The following is a 20029-nucleotide window of genomic DNA, read 5'->3' as shown; positions in this document are numbered from 1 at the left end:
AGTGATTTAGCATGTCTATAAACGATAAAGGATAAGTTGAACTAATCAAATTCAAAATCAAACCGAATCGATCGATATACAATTCTGTCTCAAATTTGAATAGAAATCCAATACAAACAAATATCATCGATTATTATACATGGAAAAAAAAAACACATAAAAAATCTCAAAAATATCTTAATTTTTTTATTTTTATAAAAGGAAAATTAACGAACAGACTATATGGACAAACACCAACTAAAATCGCATACCCTTTTCCATAGGACTCAAAAAATAAAATTTCAAATTAAAAATGTCTCTCTAAATCCGAATAAGCAGACCTTTGCCTCACTCATTTCTTCATCTTATATTTTTTCTTTGAACAGTATCATCACTCATTGCTTCCTCTTCATACACCAGCCGAATTCCCCAGCAGCATTCTTCTTCCCCAGATAGCTCCAACATGTAATAATCGTTTGGATTCTTCCCTTCTTTATTGCCTTGTCCATTATTCCACAATGTTTCAAATGGTATGTACAAGCAACAAATGAACGGATCGTCAGACTCCAAATCTTCACTGAGAAAGTTTTTATACCGCAAGGAATATTTTCTTTCAGGGTCAGATTTGCAGACCAATGTAACTCGTATTTCTGTGTGAAATTTAATAGGACTGTAACATATCCAAAAACCAATGAATTTATCGGTATACCAAGATGGGTCCAGATCAATTGACATCTCTTGTTGATATATACACCGATTGTAATTAAACAACTCTGAAATTCTGACTCTGGGAAAAAAAAAGAGAAAATAATCCCTTTGGTGGAAGTCACACTGCATGAAATAGAATAGAAATTATTATTATTATCATTGTTACTAGTAGAAATTAATCAATTATTCAACAATATTCATATGATGATATAAATACCTGGATGCATGTCTTGAGAAAATGCTGTAGGAACACATTAACTTGTTCACTTGAGACTGTTCCACAGTTGGATACCCCCAGCGTACACAACTTAAGATAATGAATTACGAGATCTTTGATGCTCTTCAAGGCTAAATGATAATCTGCAAATAGGGACTTTAAATTTGGGGGTAGCTCTCCTGATGGCAGTTCATTAAGATTCTCACAGAATTGTACGTTCAACTTCTGAAGGGGAAAGAGTCCTTTGAAGCTTTTTGGTAAACAAGAAATATTTCTTCCACTTACATCCAACTCTCTCAAAGATCCTAATTGTCCACCCAATATGTTGCGATCGTGTGGTTGGGATATTGCAGTTTTGCTTGCATCATGTATATACAACTCTTGCAAATCATGAGTGTTTTCTGGAAGCTTCTTTAGCCTTTTGCAACCTCTGAGGTTAAGATTATCAAGATTCATCAAATTACAGAGGTTGTTTGGTAGACTTACAAGATCTTCACAACCTGACAGATTTAGAGAAGTGAGGCTGCTCAGATTCCCAATGGATGAAGGAACTTCTCTTATCACAGTAGACGTCAGAGTTAGGACCTCCAAGCAATGCATATCTCCTTTGATTTCTGGAAATGTATCTAATTTTGGGGAATTAGATATCATGAGTCGTCGAACGGATTCCATCCGAATAAAGCTTGGAAACTTCTGTAAGTTCTCACAGCTCTCTATCTCTAACACATAGAGATTCTTCTGAACTCCAAAAGATATGGGGAGCTTTACCAATCCAGAACATCGGTATAGACGAAGATGTTCCAATAGCTGTGATTCAAAGAGGCTGTTTGGCAGTGTTGAAAGTTTATTGCAACCTGAAATTCTGAGATATCTAACATTTCGGATAGTGTCCGGAATACTTTCAAGAACTTCACAACCAGTCAATTGCAAATCTCTAAGGCCGCTGAGAGACGGGGATAGGCTTCTTATCCAGGGGGATTCTAGAAACAGTTTTGATAAGCACTGCATATCTCCACAGATTTCTGGAAATTCTTGTAAGCTTGTGCATTTAATGAGATTGAGAGTCTCAAGAGAATCCATGCAGACAAATTTTGGAAGCTTCTTAAGTTTGTAACAATAAGAAAAACTCAAATAAGTAAGCATTCTGCAATGTCCAAGAGAGGGATGCACCTCTTCCAAATTCACACACCCCTCTAAATTTAGTTTCACCAAGTTTGGCATATCACCAAAATTAGGGGTTTTTCTTAACTCAAGACTTTGGCGTAGATCCAAATGCTTCAAATTGCTGAATTTCTGTATTCATTTGAAAAAACAAAACAAAAAACCAGTATTATAACTGTGATGAAGTACTTCACTTAATATCGTGAATGTCAACATAGTTAGGTTTCACCAAATATGTTGAAGATTTAATTGGGAAAAGAGAGTTGATGGAAAGTGAGAGAGAGACATTATATGTTTGATTTCGTGATGAAGTTTGTACTCGAGTGATTAAAGTTATGTATAACTCCATTCCTATAGAAAGCAAATACAAATGTATTTGCCTTTTGTGGTTCCATCCTTGAGGCCTTTCAAATTTAAAGCAATTACATCTTACAAAAACAAGTATATACCATGCTTCACGGTAGATTTATTTACCAAAAAAACGAAGTTTCTTGACCTATCTTTGATTAACAATTTATTTAACTCAAACAGGACATTGTAAGAGTGTGTTACCTTTGATATTGGACAAAGTTCCACAAGCAAGCTTTTACTTAAAACAAGCATAACGAGCTGCCATGGTTCAAAGCTCTCTGGCAATGAAATCGAAGGATACCCCTCCCACGCAATAAAACGCAGGCTGGAAGGAAGATAAGTGATAGCGCAGTTCAAGCTAAAAGTTCCATCACTAACTATGAGTACTTTTAAGCTTTGCATCCTCTTAAAAATATTGCTATAATTGACAAAATCATCTTCAAAATAGTAATATTTTGGGATACATAAGCTTTCCACCTTTTCTGTTATCTGTAAAGAATGAAGCATATAGTTAATAGCTAACAAATAAAAAATGGGACAAAAAAAAAAGAAAAAAATTATTAATGACATTAAACATTGCTTACCAACTTTCCTTTAAAAAGATCACAAACCTCCTCCGGAAGCCATATTCTGCTATTAGTGTACTCTTCCCGTAGGACATTCTCACCCATTTCTCTCATCATATTATGCATCACGATTTTATTACTCATGCCGATGGATAACAGAGATTTTTCGACAAGGTGATCTATTATCAGTAGAAAACCTCGACTCATATATCTCAGTATATGATAAAAAAAATAATCATAACCACTAGACCAAACATTAACTAGAAATACAATATCTAGAAATAATTCCTTCTCATCTTTATCAAGAACATCAAAACTAAGCTTAAGCTTTCCTAGAATATCCTTGTGAGGGATTCTCTTCAGCCGATCAATTATGTGTCTCCAGTGCTTTTTGTCTCGTCTGTAAAATGAAGAACCCAAAACTTTAAGAGCTAACGAGAGTCCACCAGCATGTTTCACCACTTCTCTCGAAAGTTCCATAAAATCTTCTTTTGGTGATTTTTCTCTAAAAGCATGCCTGCTGAACAATTCAAGTGCTTCATCCTCGGATAATAGTTGGACTTCATACACGTTATCCCCGACGTGACTGATCAACAGGTGCTTGTCTCTTGATGTTAAAATAATTCTGCTACCCATTCCAAACCACTCTGTCCCTCCAACTAAAAATTCCAACTGTTCTCGATGGTTTACATCATCGAGAATGAACAAAACTTTCTTCCAGCGAAGCCTATTCTTTAAAATAATCACCCCTTCATGTTCACTGGTTACACTCATCTTTTCACCCAAGAGCTTGCGAATGACGACTTGTGCCAGCCATGCTAGTCCATTTTTATGATGAAGTTCTCCAACATCACCAAGAAAACAATCAGCTTCAAATAGATGGCGGTATCTTTCATACAGAACACGTGCAAGTTCTGATTTGCCGATGCCACCCATACCACTAATACCAATAGAGCGAGCATCATTTGTGTAACGATTCAAAAAAAAAAAGAGAATTATGTAAATAAGAATAAATAGGTATTTAAGGGCATAATTGTCCTTTCACGTTTTAAATGAATAAATAAATAAATAAATAAAACAGATTTGTATTTATTTATTTTAATGTTATTTGACTAATTCTTGAATTAGTCTCCTAATCCAATTAGCCCTCTCTCTCTCACGCTTCTAAACTCCCTCTCTCACGTTCTCCATCTTCCTCACATTATTTCTGCCAAAATATCAATAATTTTCATGCTTGAAGAACTCACAAAAAAAATTTTTTAAGCAAAAGAAAAAGTAATCAAAACGTCAAGGCTAAGAGAGGTATACTTTGAAGTGAATTGGGAGTGGTTTGGAGGAGTTTTCCGGGCAGCAACATTAAAGTTTGAACATCGATTAAGGTATGAGTTTCTCTCATGGAATTCTTTCTCCAAGAGTACTTTCTTTCGGACGTTTCTTAAACTCTTGAAACTAAGGTTGTTCCCCTTCGTATGTCCTTGTCCTTAGCTCCCTAATGAATTTGTAGGATGGGTATGTTGTGCTGCTAGATTTTTGCATGAATGATGTGTTTAAATTAAATATGAGTGTGTTTATGTGCGGGAAATCGCGATAATGATCATCAGAATATGACCGGAAAAAGTTGATGTATGGGTGTGTATAGGGCAGTGTTTTAGGCATTGTTTTGGGGTATATAAGTTGTTTATTTATCATGTATTTTATGTGTGAAATGGGTGTGCAATGTGATGTTCATTTTGATGAAGCATAGTGAAGTGAATGAACCATGAAATCTCCCTAAGAACTAATGTGAAACTTGATGAAAAAGTGCAGAAAAAATAGTGGAATAAATTTCCAAAAACATAGAAATAGGTTTAAAAAGAATCTGGAAATTTTTGGATGTCAAAGAATTAAAAAAAAAATAGAGGGGCTGTGGGGGTTCGAACCCACCACCTCACAGCCTCCTCTTCAGCGAAAATGAGAGGAAAAATAAGGGGGCTGTGGGGGTTCGAACCCACAACCTCCCTATTCAAGCGAATTTAATTAAAAATAATAATAATAGTAAATTAAAATTCTAATTAAAGTTGGAAAATTAATTCTCTTATGTAAACATTGAGATTTAATTTAGAATTTTAATTAAAAATAGAATATTAATTCTTTTATGTAAATATTGAGATTTAAATTGGAATTCTAATTAAATTAGAAAATTATTCTTTCATGTAAATGATTGAAATTTAATTTAGAATTCTAATTAAAATAGAAAATTTATTATTTCACGAAAATGTTGAGACTTAACTTAGAGTTCTAAATTTATGAATATTAGAACAAAAATCAATGAAAAATATAAATGATATCCAAATAATTCAAAATTTGGGTTCTCGTGTCCAAACCTCCGTATTGATACATAAGTCATACGTGAGTGAAATATTCAAGAATAATGTCATCTACGTAGATCAAAAATCAAAGATCTTGGCATATATACAAGATACATAAGTCTTGTAATACATAATCTTAGAAAAACAAGAATTCACTTAACGAACTATAAATGAAGCCTCATGGCTTGTATGTATAGATATATAAGTTTAACATACGTTCAAGAATAAGTGAACCTAAGATATACGTAATGAAATGAAGAATGTGGTGACAATCATGATGTGAGGTTAATGCGTATGATGAGAGCAATCTTAAATGAGCTTAAGTAAATGTTACCGATACATACTCACCAATGAGAGTGTAAGATAATGAAGAGACCAGTCTCTATGAATACTCTAATAAAAATATTGAGTTTAAAACACTTAATACTAATGATGAGATGAGAAATCATCTATTGAGCTATGATGTCTTCATACTAGAAGCAAACATCTATGATGTATGAGTTGCATGTAATGGAACTTTATACCGAGCACCGATAGGCTAGCTATGAGTGGTGATGCCTTCTTTCGGGAAGGGCGGAGGTTCACGTAATTCTCATGAGATGAGACTGTCCGGCTTGCCGGGTATGGGTCTCCACACATCTCCTAGTCTTTGAACCTATATTGCCACTATAGGGATCTGGCGGGGTTAAATTCCCATATACGCTAGCATGTTATTTGAATCGCTTTGGCCGGTGATTCCACCTCTTTTCGGTGTGGGGAAGACACTGGATTTCATGATGCTCACATGATCTATGTCGGTTAAAGTTAAAGTTCCCAATGAATGAATGAGGCCAGCCTCAAATGAATCATATAAAGAAATGAATGATACCGAAGGTGTTAGGATAGGATAATCAAGAGGTGAGCTAGATTCAGGTAATGACATTAGGTCATTCCTGATCATTGCACAGCAAACCCGATGAAAGTCTTAAACTACATCCTAGGTATAGCTGGTGTTCGCACTGGCCTATGAATGAATTGAAATGAAATACGAATGAATGAGTGAAGCAGACTCTGTGTTTGCTAAAGAAGGCTCCCTAGTTGAGGTCCCATATGTTGAGCCCTCATTTTGGAAAGTCTTAAAGTTAAGTCTATGATAATAAGGTCTCATGGTATACGAATGAATAATATGAAAGAAAGTATGTGTTATATGTTATGTGTTATATGAATATGTTATGTTTTGTGTGCTATACGATAATTATAATGATGCATGTCACTCTCATGGCATAACTTTCCCAATCTCAATTTGGCAAGTCCACTGACTTGACTTCCAAAAATCATGTTGTTAGGAAAGAGCTATTCTTCCTCATGCATGTCCCTGGTGTGTACTTGCATATACTCATACTTAGTACAAGTGTGTACTAATTCCATACGAACATCTATTTTTAGGTGCAGGCACAGGTGGACGCTAGAGCTACAGGTTCGTTGTTGCAGCTATCCGGACATCAGTATTCATCCGGAGTTTGGTAGGTCCTCATGCTTTCGAGGATGCTACTGTTTTACATTCTAGCGTAGTTTTAGAGTTGAGCTAGCGGAACATGTTCCACTAGCGTTTCTTTCCTGTTTTGGTTCAAACTTTGTATTGGTGCTATTTTGGCCGATATACAATTAATACTTAATGAATTATTTCTTTCAGTTGCTTATCTCTTAAATGTTAGATGGTTGATGATGAACGATTACGAAATGTTAAGAATGTTCAGCAAGTATGATTAAAGAATCAAAAATTTCAAATTTTCCGCTAAAATTAATCTATGTAAAGTAAGAATGACGTAAGCAGGCTTGTCTGCGACCTCTGAGAGGTCAACGACGCCGGTCTCGTCTGGGGTCTAGATTCCGGTCGTGACAAAGTTGGTATCAGAGCGCTAGGTTAAATTCCTCGAATAATGAGTTCACATCAACCACATTGAGTAGTTTCTAAGTCATGGTAGTGAAGTGCACCACTATCCTGGATTAGAGACTGCATGATGCGTAGGAAAGACTTCCCTTCTTCTTATCTTATTGTGCTCTTCCTAATGTTTAAATTCTTGGTGTTACGAACGTGTCTAACATCAACCTTGCTGTTTTCAGAGAATGAATACCTGGGGAACTAAGGGTCTGAGGACGGGAGCAGCAGCAGCTAGGGGTAATCAGAATCCACCCCAGGCTCCAGCTGAAGGAGTGGCCGTGCCAGTGAACCCAGTTGGGTTGACTGATGCGGAGGTGAGGGCATCTCTAGCCCAGATGGCACAGGCCATCACGATGCAGGCCCAAGCTATGACTGCCCAAGTCAACCGGCAGGATGTTCTAAGGGAAAACCCACCGGCTCGCAGCATAGCTGACAGACTGCGAGACTTCACGAGGATGAATCCTCCAATTTTCACAGGGGCTAAGACTTCAGAAGATCCCCAGGAATTTATAGACGAGTTGCATAAGATACTGGTGGCCATGGGGGCCACTGATATTGAGAAGGCTGAGTTGGCTTCCTACCAGCTCAAAGATGTTGCACAGACTTGGTGCAAAATGTGGCGAGATAGCCGTGTCCTAGGAGGGGTGCCAGTCACCTGGGAGCTGTTCAAGACAGCATTTTTGGAAAGGTTCTTCCCTAGAGAGATGAAAGAGGCCAAGGTTGAGGAGTTCATCAACCTCAAGCAAGGATCCATGACTGTCAGGGAGTATTCCCTGAAGTTTGTGAAGTTATCAAGGTATGTACTTCCCTTAGTATTTGATAACAAGAATGATGAGAGTACTTAATTTTGTTGAAATCATCCAGGTATGCTACTCCCTTGGTTTCTACCAGCAGGGAGGAGATGAGCAGATTCCTCACAGGAATCAATGGAGACCTGGAGGAAGATTGTCGGGCTGCGATGCTCCATGATAATATGGACCTTTCTAGATTAATGATGCATGTCCAGCAAGTAGAGGACAGCCGAAAGAGGAGAGGTGTACGTGATGTTAGGAGGCCTAGGCCTCAAGATCAGGCAGGTCCCAGTCATGGAGGCCATAGAAACAATTTTAGCGTCCGCGAGCAGCCCAAATTCAAGAAGGGGCAACAGAGTGCTGGAAATTCTGACCCTCAGAGAAATACAACGCCTAGAGGAGGCAGACCCGAACCCAAGAGGGGCAATGGAGGTGAGATGCAGCGTCCAAGGAAGACTTGTACTAAGTGTGGCCGAATGCACCTTGGAGAATGTAGACAGGGCACTAATGCCTGTTTCGGTTGTGGTAAGAGTGGACACATGGTCATAGACTGTCCCCAGAACAGAGGTCAGGCTGGGGGTAATGCTCAGCCTAGGCCTACCCCACATAATGCAGCAGCAGCCGAACCTCCGAAGAGGAACAGATTTTATGCCTTGAAAGGTAGGGAGGAGCAGGAGAAGTCCGCTGATGTGGTCACAGGTATGCTGCAAGTATTCTCAACTTCTGTTTATGCTTTACTTGATCCAGGGTCTACGCTTTCCTTTGTAACTCCTCTGCTTGCCCTTACCTTTGAAATACTACCTGAAGTTCTGCATGATCCTATAGTGGTTAGTACGCCTTTAGGAGAAAATGTGAGAACCGAAAGGGTATACAAGAATTGCCCAATAGTTGTGAGTGGCAAGGCTATGTGTGCAAACTTGATTGAGTTACCCATGCATGATTTTGATATTATTCTTGGCATGGACTGGCTTCACAGCCATTATGCTTGCTTGGACTGTCGTAGTAGAGTGGTGAGGTTTCGTTTCCCTAATGAAGAAGAGTTAGTCTGGGAGGGGTACAATCCGATTCGTCCTAACCCCTTGATTTCAAATCTTAAGGCCAATAAAATGATGGCCAAAGGGTTATTATGTCATCTAGTGAGTGTTAATGATTTAGATCATGATGTTCCTTCCATAGACTCGGTGCCTGTAGTAAATGAATTCCTAGATGTGTTTCCTGAAGATTTGCCTGGAGTCCCTCCCCTTCGAGAGATTGACTTTGGTATCGACTTAGAACCTGATACTAAACCAATCTCAATTCCTCCTTATAGAATGGCTCCAGCAGAACTCAAGGAGTTGAAGCTGCAGTTAAAAGATCTCACGGATAAGGGTTTCATTCAGCCGAGCATATCCCCTTGGGGCGCTCCAGTGTTGTTTGTAAAGAAAAAGGATGGGACCCTTAGAATGTGTATCGATTATCGGCAGCTCAACAAAGTCACTATAAAGAATAAGTACCCACTTCCCAGAATTGATGATTTGTTCGATCAGCTCCAAGGGTCTAGTTTCTTCTCTAAGATTGATCTTCGTTCAGGGTATCATCAGCTTAGAGTTAGGGATAGGGATGTCCCAAAAACAGCTTTTCGTACCCGTTATGGTCATTATGAGTTCTTGGTTATGTCATTCGGTCTCACGAATGCACCTGCTGCATTTATGGACCTCATGAACAGAGTTTTCCGTGAATACCTTGACTCTTTCGTCATAGTATTCATTGATGACATTCTCATCTACTCTAAGACCAAGGAAGAGCATGAACAGCATTTGAGACTAACCTTGCAGGTACTTAGACAGCATCAGCTGTATGCCAAATTCAGCAAGTGTGAATTCTGGCTGAGATCAGTGACCTTCCTGGGCCATGTTGTGTCCGATCAAGGTGTAGAAGTGGACCCCAGAAAGACTGAAGCAGTTTAGAAATGGCCAAAGCCTCTTACACCCACCGATATCCGTAGCTTTCTGGGATTGGCTGGTTACTACCGCAGGTTCGTGGAGGGATTTTCTTCCATTGCTGCCCCACTTACAACCTTGACAAAGAAGAAATCCAAGTTTGAATGGACGGACACTTGTGAGAAGAGTTTCCAGGAGCTCAAGGACAGACTCACTTCAGCCCCGGTGCTTACTCTGCCTAAGAGTGGCGAGAATTACACTGTCTATTGCGATGCATCTAGGGTCGGTTTGGGATGTGTTCTTATGCAGGCTGGTAAGGTGATAGCTTATGCTTCCAGACAGCTCAAGGTTCATGAAAAGAATTATCCCACTCATGACTTGGAGTTGGCAGCTGTGGTGTTTGCGTTGAAGTTATGGAGGCATTATCTATATGGAGTACACGTGGATGGGTTCACGGATCATAAGAGTCTCCAGTATGTGTTCACGCAGAGGGAGCTGAATCTACGGCAACGCAGATGGTTGGAGCTGTTGAAGGATTATGACATGAATGTGCACTATCATCCAGGTAAGGCTAATGTTGTGGCTGATGCTTTGAGCAGGATGAGCATGGGGAGTACAGCCCACGTTGAGGATGAGAAGAAGGAGCTAGTGAAAGAGGTACACAGACTGGCCAGGCTGGGTGTACGGTTGGTTGACTCTACTACTGGAGGTGTATCAGTTCACCCTAGTTCTGAATCATCCCTGATAGTGGAAGTCAAGAAGGGTCAGCATCTCGATCCTGTGTTGATGGAGATGAAGGACTCAGTGTTGTTAAAAATGAATGAGTCTTTTGCTTTGGGAGATGATGGCATACTTAGATACCAGAACCGGTTGTGCGTACCAGATGTAGATGATTTACGGACCAAGATTGTTACAGAGGCCCATGGTTCCAGATATTCCATACATCCAGGTTCCACAAAAATGTATCATGATCTTAAGCAGATTTATTGGTGGAATGGCATGAAGAAGGATATTGCAGACTATGTGGCTAAGTGTCCTAATTGTCAGCAGGTTAAGGCAGAGCATCTTAAGCCTGGTGGTCTGACTCAGATTGTTGAGGTTCCGACTTGGAAATGGGAGGCCATTAATATGGACTTCGTTGTTGGTCTTCCGAGGACTAGGAGGCAGCATGATTCTATATGGGTTATTGTGGACAGACTGACTAAGTCTGCCCACTTTATCCCTGTGAAGTCCACTTACAGGGCCGAGGATTACACGAGACTCTACATTGATGAGATTGTGAGATGGCATGGGATTCCTTTGTCTATTATTTCAGATAGAGGAGCTCAGTTTACTTCGCATTTTTGGAGATCTTTCCAGAAAAGCTTAGGCACGCAGGTGAAACTTAGCACTGCCTTTCATCCTCAAACAGATGGGCAGGCAGAGCGCACTATTCAGACATTGGAGGACATGTTGAGAGCGTGTGTGATTGACTTTAGAGGTAATTGGGATGACCATCTACCTTTGATAGAGTTCTCGTATAATAATAGCTACCACTCCAGCATTGGGATGGCACCATTTGAGGCATTGTATGGTAGGAGGTGTAGATCTTCAGTTGGGTGGTTCGAGGTTGGAGAGTCATCTATTTTGGGTCCAGAGATCATTCATGAGGCCTTGGAGAAAGTTAGAATGATTAGAGACAGGTTGGCTACCGCTTACAGCCGACAAAAGTCATATGCAGACAACAGAAAGCGACCCTTAGAATTTAACGTTGGTGACCAGGTTTACTTGAAGATATCGCCTATGAAAGGTGTGATGCGATTTGGTAGAAAAGGGAAGCTTAGTCCGAGGTATGTGGGGCCATATGAGATCCTACAGCGCGTGGGTGAGGTGGCCTATGAGTTAGCATTGCCTGCGGAGCTAGCTTCTGTTCATCCAGTCTTTCATGTCTCTATGTTGAAGAAGTGCCTAGGTGATCCAGCATCAATCCTACCTGTAGAAGGTTTGGGGGTTGGTGAAGACTTGTCCTATGAGGAAGTACCTGTTGAGATCTTAGACAGACAGGTCAAGCGGCTGAGGAACAAGGAGATTGCCACAGTGAAGGTATTGTGGAGAAACCATCTTGTTGAGGGTGCTACGTGGGAGGCTGAGGCCGACATGAGATCCCGATATCCACATCTTTTCAACTCTTGAGGTTAGGCTTCCTACTCGTAAGGCTATAGTTCCTTATCTCTTCATATTTGTTGCTATTGGCTGATTGTACATAGCAATTAAGTTATGATCTCATTGGCATTATGAGGTGAAATGGTAGTGTCATTCGGGGACGAATGTTCCTAAGGGGGGGATAATGTAACGATTCAAAAAAAAAAGAGAATTATGTAAATAAGAATAAATAGGTATTTAAGGGCATAATTGTCCTTTCACGTTTTAAATGAATAAATAAATAAATAAATAAAACAGATTTGTATTTATTTATTTTAATGTTATTTGACTAATTCTTGAATTAGTCTCCTAATCCAATTAGCCCTCTCTCTCTCACGCTTCTAAACTCCCTCTCTCACGTTCTCCATCTTCCTCACATTATTTCTGCCAAAATATCAATAATTTTCATGCTTGAAGAACTCACAAAAAAAATTTTTTAAGCAAAAGAAAAAGTAATCAAAACGTCAAGGCTAAGAGAGGTATACTTTGAAGTGAATTGGGAGTGGTTTGGAGGAGTTTTCCGGGCAGCAACATTAAAGTTTGAACATCGATTAAGGTATGAGTTTCTCTCATGGAATTCTTTCTCCAAGAGTACTTTCTTTCGGACGTTTCTTAAACTCTTGAAACTAAGGTTGTTCCCCTTCGTATGTCCTTGTCCTTAGCTCCCTAATGAATTTGTAGGATGGGTATGTTGTGCTGCTAGATTTTTGCATGAATGATGTGTTTAAATTAAATATGAGTGTGTTTATGTGCGGGAAATCGCGATAATGATCATCAGAATATGACCGGAAAAAGTTGATGTATGGGTGTGTATAGGGCAGTGTTTTAGGCATTGTTTTGGGGTATATAAGTTGTTTATTTATCATGTATTTTATGTGTGAAATGGGTGTGCAATGTGATGTTCATTTTGATGAAGCATAGTGAAGTGAATGAACCATGAAATCTCCCTAAGAACTAATGTGAAACTTGATGAAAAAGTGCAGAAAAAATAGTGGAATAAATTTCCAAAAACATAGAAATAGGTTTAAAAAGAATCTGGAAATTTTTGGATGTCAAAGAATTAAAAAAAAAATAGAGGGGCTGTGGGGGTTCGAACCCACCACCTCACAGCCTCCTCTTCAGCGAAAATGAGAGGAAAAATAAGGGGGCTGTGGGGGTTCGAACCCACAACCTCCCTATTCAAGCGAATTTAATTAAAAATAATAATAATAGTAAATTAAAATTCTAATTAAAGTTGGAAAATTAATTCTCTTATGTAAACATTGAGATTTAATTTAGAATTTTAATTAAAAATAGAATATTAATTCTTTTATGTAAATATTGAGATTTAAATTGGAATTCTAATTAAATTAGAAAATTATTCTTTCATGTAAATGATTGAAATTTAATTTAGAATTCTAATTAAAATAGAAAATTTATTATTTCACGAAAATGTTGAGACTTAACTTAGAGTTCTAAATTTATGAATATTAGAACAAAAATCAATGAAAAATATAAATGATATCCAAATAATTCAAAATTTGGGTTCTCGTGTCCAAACCTCCGTATTGATACATAAGTCATACGTGAGTGAAATATTCAAGAATAATGTCATCTACGTAGATCAAAAATCAAAGATCTTGGCATATATACAAGATACATAAGTCTTGTAATACATAATCTTAGAAAAACAAGAATTCACTTAACGAACTATAAATGAAGCCTCATGGCTTGTATGTATAGATATATAAGTTTAACATACGTTCAAGAATAAGTGAACCTAAGATATACGTAATGAAATGAAGAATGTGGTGACAATCATGATGTGAGGTTAATGCGTATGATGAGAGCAATCTTAAATGAGCTTAAGTAAATGTTACCGATACATACTCACCAATGAGAGTGTAAGATAATGAAGAGACCAGTCTCTATGAATACTCTAATAAAAATATTGAGTTTAAAACACTTAATACTAATGATGAGATGAGAAATCATCTATTGAGCTATGATGTCTTCATACTAGAAGCAAACTTCTATGATGTATGAGTTGCATGTAATGGAACTTTATACCGAGCACCGATAGGCTAGCTATGAGTGGTGATGCCTTCTTTCGGGAAGGGCGGAGGTTCACGTAATTCTCATGAGATGAGACTGTCCGGCTTGCCGGGTATGGGTCTCCACACATCTCCTAGTCTTTGAACCTATATTGCCACTATAGGGATCTGGCGGGGTTAAATTCCCATATACGCTAGCATGTTATTTGAATCGCTTTGGCCGGTGATTCCACCTCTTTTCGGTGTGGGGAAGACACTGGATTTCATGATGTTCACATGATCTATGTCGGTTAAAGTTAAAGTTCCCAATGAATGAATGAGGCCAGCCTCAAATGAATCATATAAAGAAATGAATGATACCGAAGGTGTTAGGATAGGATAATCAAGAGGTGAGCTAGATTCAGGTAATGACATTAGGTCATTCCTGATCATTGCACAGCAAACCCGATGAAAGTCTTAAACTACATCCTAGGTATAGCTGGTGTTCGCACTGGCCTATGAATGAATTGAAATGAAATACGAATGAATGAGTGAAGCAGACTCTGTGTTTGCTAAAGAAGGCTCCCTAGTTGAGGTCCCATATGTTGAGCCCTCATTTTGGAAAGTCTTAAAGTTAAGTCTATGATAATAAGGTCTCATGGTATACGAATGAATAATATGAAAGAAAGTATGTGTTATATGTTATGTGTTATATGAATATGTTATGTTTTGTGTGCTATACGATAATTTGGCAAGTCCACTGACTTGACTTCCAAAAATCATGTTGTTAGGAAAGAGCTATTCTTCCTCATGCATGTCCCTGGTGTGTACTTGCATATACTCATACTTAGTACAAGTGTGTACTAATTCCATACGAACATCTATTTTTAGGTGCAGGCACAGGTGGACGCTAGAGCTACAGGTTCGTTGTTGCAGCTATCCGGACATCAGTATTCATCCGGAGTTTGGTAGGTCCTCATGCTTTCGAGGATGCTACTGTTTTACATTCTAGCGTAGTTTTAGAGTTGAGCTAGCGGAACATGTTCCACTAGCGTTTCTTTCCTGTTTTGGTTCAAACTTTGTATTGGTGCTATTTTGGCCGATATACAATTAATACTTAATGAATTATTTCTTTCAGTTGCTTATCTCTTAAATGTTAGATGGTTGATGATGAACGATTACGAAATGTTAAGAATGTTCAGCAAGTATGATTAAAGAATCAAAAATTTCAAATTTTCCGCTAAAATTAATCTATGTAAAGTAAGAATGACGTAAGCAGGCTTGTCTGCGACCTCTGAGAGGTCAACGACGCCGGTCTCGTCTGGGGTCTAGATTCCGGTCGTGACAATTTGATTCCATACTTAATAATTCGCTTACTTTCTCAACCTGAGATCTCATACCCACTAAGCTTTCCGGAAAAGGTGAAATAATTTGAAGTGACTTAGGAAATATGTCATCAACTAGTTTCTTGACGCACTCAGCCTCATCTCTACAATATAGTGAAAAAAAATCTCAGAGTAAATAAATAGACTTGTCATAGACTAATATCTAAAACAAACACATAATAATGTTACAAAGGTAGTTTAAATCAACTATTATGAATTATAACGTTTTAAAATCATCAAACAACCATATATGTCTCGATTCTCCTAGAATCTTTGTTCCATCTACGGTAAAAGTATAGCTGATGAATTGTGTGGAATTGTAGCTAGAAGTTTGTTACTTTTCGCTCTTGATAAAGAGAAACCGTAGAAAAATAGAAAGCTTACTTGAAATTAAGTAAATGATAGCCTGATATTTTGCCTGCCTCCGCAAATTCACCTCTCCATCTTTGAACCTTCTCCATATCATCTTTGTATTTGACCTCGTGTTGGAAAAATGAATCAGCAAAAGGGGAATTTTGATGGCGTACATCTGATGGACTCACATCATAGAATACTGGAATCACAACCTGCTCCAATTCCATTTTACACTTTATGATATGTGCAAGCTCCTCTAAGCACCATCTTGACGATGCATAGCTTTTTGAAAATACCACGACAGCAAATCTGGCATCTTCTATGGCTTTTAAAAGTTCAGCAGAAATTGATTGTCCTGCTTCCAACCGCTCATCGTCTTTGAAAGCATGGAATCCTCTCTGCTCCAAAGCATTATAGAGATGACTCACAAAGGTTCTACGCGTATCTTCACCTCTAAAACTCAAAAAGATATCGTACTTGCAGACTTTGGAAGAAGAAGCATGAGACATTGTTGAAGGATATTGCTAAAGACTAACAGGTAACTTCTCAGATTAATATTTGAAGCCTAATTGGTAAAATTATTTCTCAGAATTTTGTCTAACTTATCATTAATATTGTCCTTACATTTAAAGTCAATGTCTGATATGAAGTCTTCTTTCCACATTGTGTCTGCAACATGCATTATTGTGAATGGGTCAATCAACAAACACAAATAAAAACAAAGTTTACTTACTACATCTTTTTACATCATATTAGCAAATTCATCCCTCCATCTTTGAATCTTCTCCGTAACTTCTCTGAATTATTCCTCCTATTGAGAAAAATGACTCACATCAATTGTTCTTTTCTTATAATAGTTAGTATCTAAAGTACATCTCGACTAATTTCACGAATTCCATCATTAAAACAACTATCTCTTCCATTCACCCATAGGACACCTACCGGTAATATGTATCAAGTAACTTTGTCCATCGGGGATAGGATAAGGACATATGGGAAGAATCACTTAGTGCTTTTGTCTCAGTTGAGATTTGAACCTGAGACGTCATGACTCTCAACCACTTCATTAATTACTATGCCACACCCTTTGTGTGGATCTACATATCATCTTCCTATTACAACTCATAAAAATGTATCCTAGGTATTCATTATTGTAAGAAATTAATTAAAGTCATTACATTTTTTACAACTTACAACTCTTTATTGTAATATGGTTGAAATTAATCCCAAGTTTTCACATAAGAAGAGATGAAATACGAGGACTTCCAAGGATTCAGTCATCCATCAAATGGGTCCAACCTCTAATGAAGTTCACATGCTGGATAATTGTTCAAAGGGGACCAAATTCTTAGAAATTTCCAGCAAATTTATAGTGTCCACATAGATAATAAAGACTTTACCTTTTCTATAGGAAACTTGTTATCATCTTCTAATTCATGACATATAAATTGGTCGCCTTACCTGAGAAATTGCCCAGAAACTGAAGAAAAATTTCGTAATAATTTCGAAGAAAAAATAGAAAAGAATGATCTGAGAGAACCACAGCCAAAAAGCTAACTATTGAGGTATATAAGAGCGTTTGGATTCAGAATAGTTGTAAAGTGTTTATGTAAATTTAAAAAGAATTTATTTAACTAGAGAAGTTTTCTCAACTCATAATGGAGCATCCAATATTTATATATTTACATGTACAAATTCTATGACTCAATTATTTTTAATAGTATTAATTTTCAAATTAAAAATGTCTCTCCAAATCGAAATAACCTTTTACATTTAAACAAACTGTTGCCTCACTCATTGCTTCTTCTTTTCCTTTTCTTATGAGCAGTATCATAACTCATTGCTTCCTCTTCATACACCAGTCGAATTCCCCAGCAGCATTTTTCTTCCCTAGATAGCTCCAACATGTAATAATCGTTTGGATTCTTCCCTTCTTTATTGCCTTCGCCATTGTTCCACAATGTTTCAAATGGTATGCACAAGCAACAAATTAAAGGATACTCGATCATAAAATATGCAAACATGTCATACTCCAAGGAATATTTTCTTTCAGGGTCAGATTTGCAGACCAATATAACTCATACTGAGCGAAATTTAATAGGACCGTAACATATCCAAAAACCCATGAATTTATCTGTATACCAAGATGGATTCAGATGAATTGACATCTCTTTTTGATTTATAAAACGATCATAACCAAAACTCTGGAATTCTGACTCCGGGAAAAGTAATGATAAAAAAATTCCTTTGGTGGAAGTCACACTGCATGCAATAAAATATAAATTATTATTATTATTATCATTATTACTAGTAGAAATTAATCAATTATTCAACAATATTCATATGATGAGATAAATACCTGGATGCATGTCTTGAGAAAATGTTGTAGGAACACATCAACGTGTTCACTTGAGACAGTTCCACAGTTGGATATCCCCAGCGTACACAACTCAAGACAATTACGAGATCTCTGATGCTCTTCAGGGCTAAATGATAATCTGCATTTAGCCATTTTAAATTTGGGGTAGCTCTCCTGATGGCAGTTCATTAAGATTCTCACAGAATTGTTCGTTCAACTTCCGAAGGGGAAAGAGTCCTTTGAAGCTTTTTGGTAAACAAGAAATATTGCTTCCACTTACATCCAACCCATTCAAAAAGTGCAAACCTCTTAACTCCTCAGGAAGTCCACCCAAACGATAGGGAGTAATAAGATGAAGTTTTGGTAAGGATAAAACTGATACTTGATGCAAATCCCCAATGTTTTCTGGAAGCTTTTCTAGACTTTTGCAACCTCTGAGGTTAAGTTTACGAAGATTCATCAAATTACAGAGGTTGTCTGGTAGACTTACAAGATCTTCACAACCTGACAGATTTAGAGAAGTGAGGCCGCTCAGATTCCCAATGGATGAAGGCACTTCTCGTATCCCAGTAGACGTCAGAGTCAGGGCCTCCAAGCAATGCATATCTCCTTTGATTTCTGGAAATGTATCTAATTTTGGTAAATTAAATATCTTGAGTCGTTGAAGGGATTCCATCCAAATAGAGCTTGGAAACTTCTGTAAGTTCTCACATCTATCCATCTCTAACGAACCGAGATTCTTTTGAACTCCAAGAGATGAGGGGAGCTTCACCAATCCAGAACATCGGTGTATATAAAGATATTCCAATTGCTGTGATTCAAAGAGGCTGTCTGGCAGTGTTGTAAGTTTATTGCAACCTGAAATACTGAGATCACTAAGATTTCGAATAGTGTCTGGAATACTTTCAAGAATTTCACAATCATCCAATTTCAACTCTCTAAGGCCGCTGAGAGACGGGGATAAGCTTCTTATCCAGGAGGATCCTAGATTGAGTTTTGATAGGTGCCACATATCTCCACTATTTCTGGAAATTCTTGTAAGCTTGTGCAATTAGAGAGATCGAGATGCTTAAGAGAATTCATGCAGACAAATTTTGGAAGCTTCTTAAGTTTGTCACAATAAGACAAAATCAAATAAGTAAGCATTCTGCAATGTCCAAGAGAGGGATGCACCTCTTCCAAATTCTCACACCCTTGTAAATTTAGTGTCTCCAAGACTGGCATATCACAAAAATTAGGGGATTTTGTTAACTCATAGCAGTTGCTGAGATCCAAATGCTTCAAGTTGCTCAATTTCTGTTTCCATAAAAAAAAAACAGTTAGCTTAAGTAGTACTCCTAATAGAAATATTTTGTGGGAAAATAAATAAATGAAGGGAGGGATGTTATGATCATTGAAGGATGTAGAAAATGCGGAAAAGAGGGAGTCCCACGTAACTCTATCCACCAAAGCTAGGACATATGGGAAGAAATCGCCTAGGAGTCGTTTGCTAGAGTGTATAAAAATAATGCGTGTATTAGGAATGCTTATATTGGTTAAGTATAGATTATTTCATATGCATTGTTTGCTTTGGTGTATTTAATTGTTACATTTGCTCCAAAAAACAAAGATTCTTGACCCATCTTTGATTAAAAATTTATTTAACTCAAACAGGACATTGTACGAGAATATACCTTTGATATTGGCAAAAGTTCAACAAGACAACTTTCAGGTAAACGAAGCATAACGAGCTGTGATTGTTCAAAGCTCTCTGGCAATGAAATTGAAGGATACGCTA

The 20029-nt window shown here is 37.8% G+C and overlaps 1 protein-coding gene and 1 pseudogene across 1 annotated transcript; both read right to left on the bottom strand.

Annotated features, from left to right (window-relative positions):
- LOC138337556 (formin-like protein 3) overlaps positions 1 to 20029 on the bottom strand; it is a 51718-nt pseudogene that overhangs the window by 24404 nt on the left and 7285 nt on the right.
- LOC104648396 (disease resistance protein Roq1) lies at positions 45 to 19241 on the bottom strand. Its single transcript, XM_069287050.1, has 6 exons — positions 18253 to 19241; positions 15924 to 18155; positions 3001 to 3922; positions 2618 to 2905; positions 905 to 2197; positions 45 to 810 (listed from the first exon to the last, which is right to left on the bottom strand). Exons 2-6 carry the CDS (start codon positions 16400 to 16402, stop codon positions 340 to 342), a joined length of 3453 nt encoding a protein of 1150 aa, XP_069143151.1. The 5' UTR covers positions 16403 to 18155; positions 18253 to 19241; the 3' UTR covers positions 45 to 339.

Source organism: Solanum lycopersicum, chromosome 7 (assembly GCF_036512215.1).
Source record: "Solanum lycopersicum chromosome 7, SLM_r2.1".
NCBI classification, from domain to species: Eukaryota; Viridiplantae; Streptophyta; class Magnoliopsida; order Solanales; family Solanaceae; genus Solanum; species Solanum lycopersicum.
Note: the sequence above shows the minus strand (reverse complement) of the source record. Positions and strands in the feature narration are given on the sequence as shown.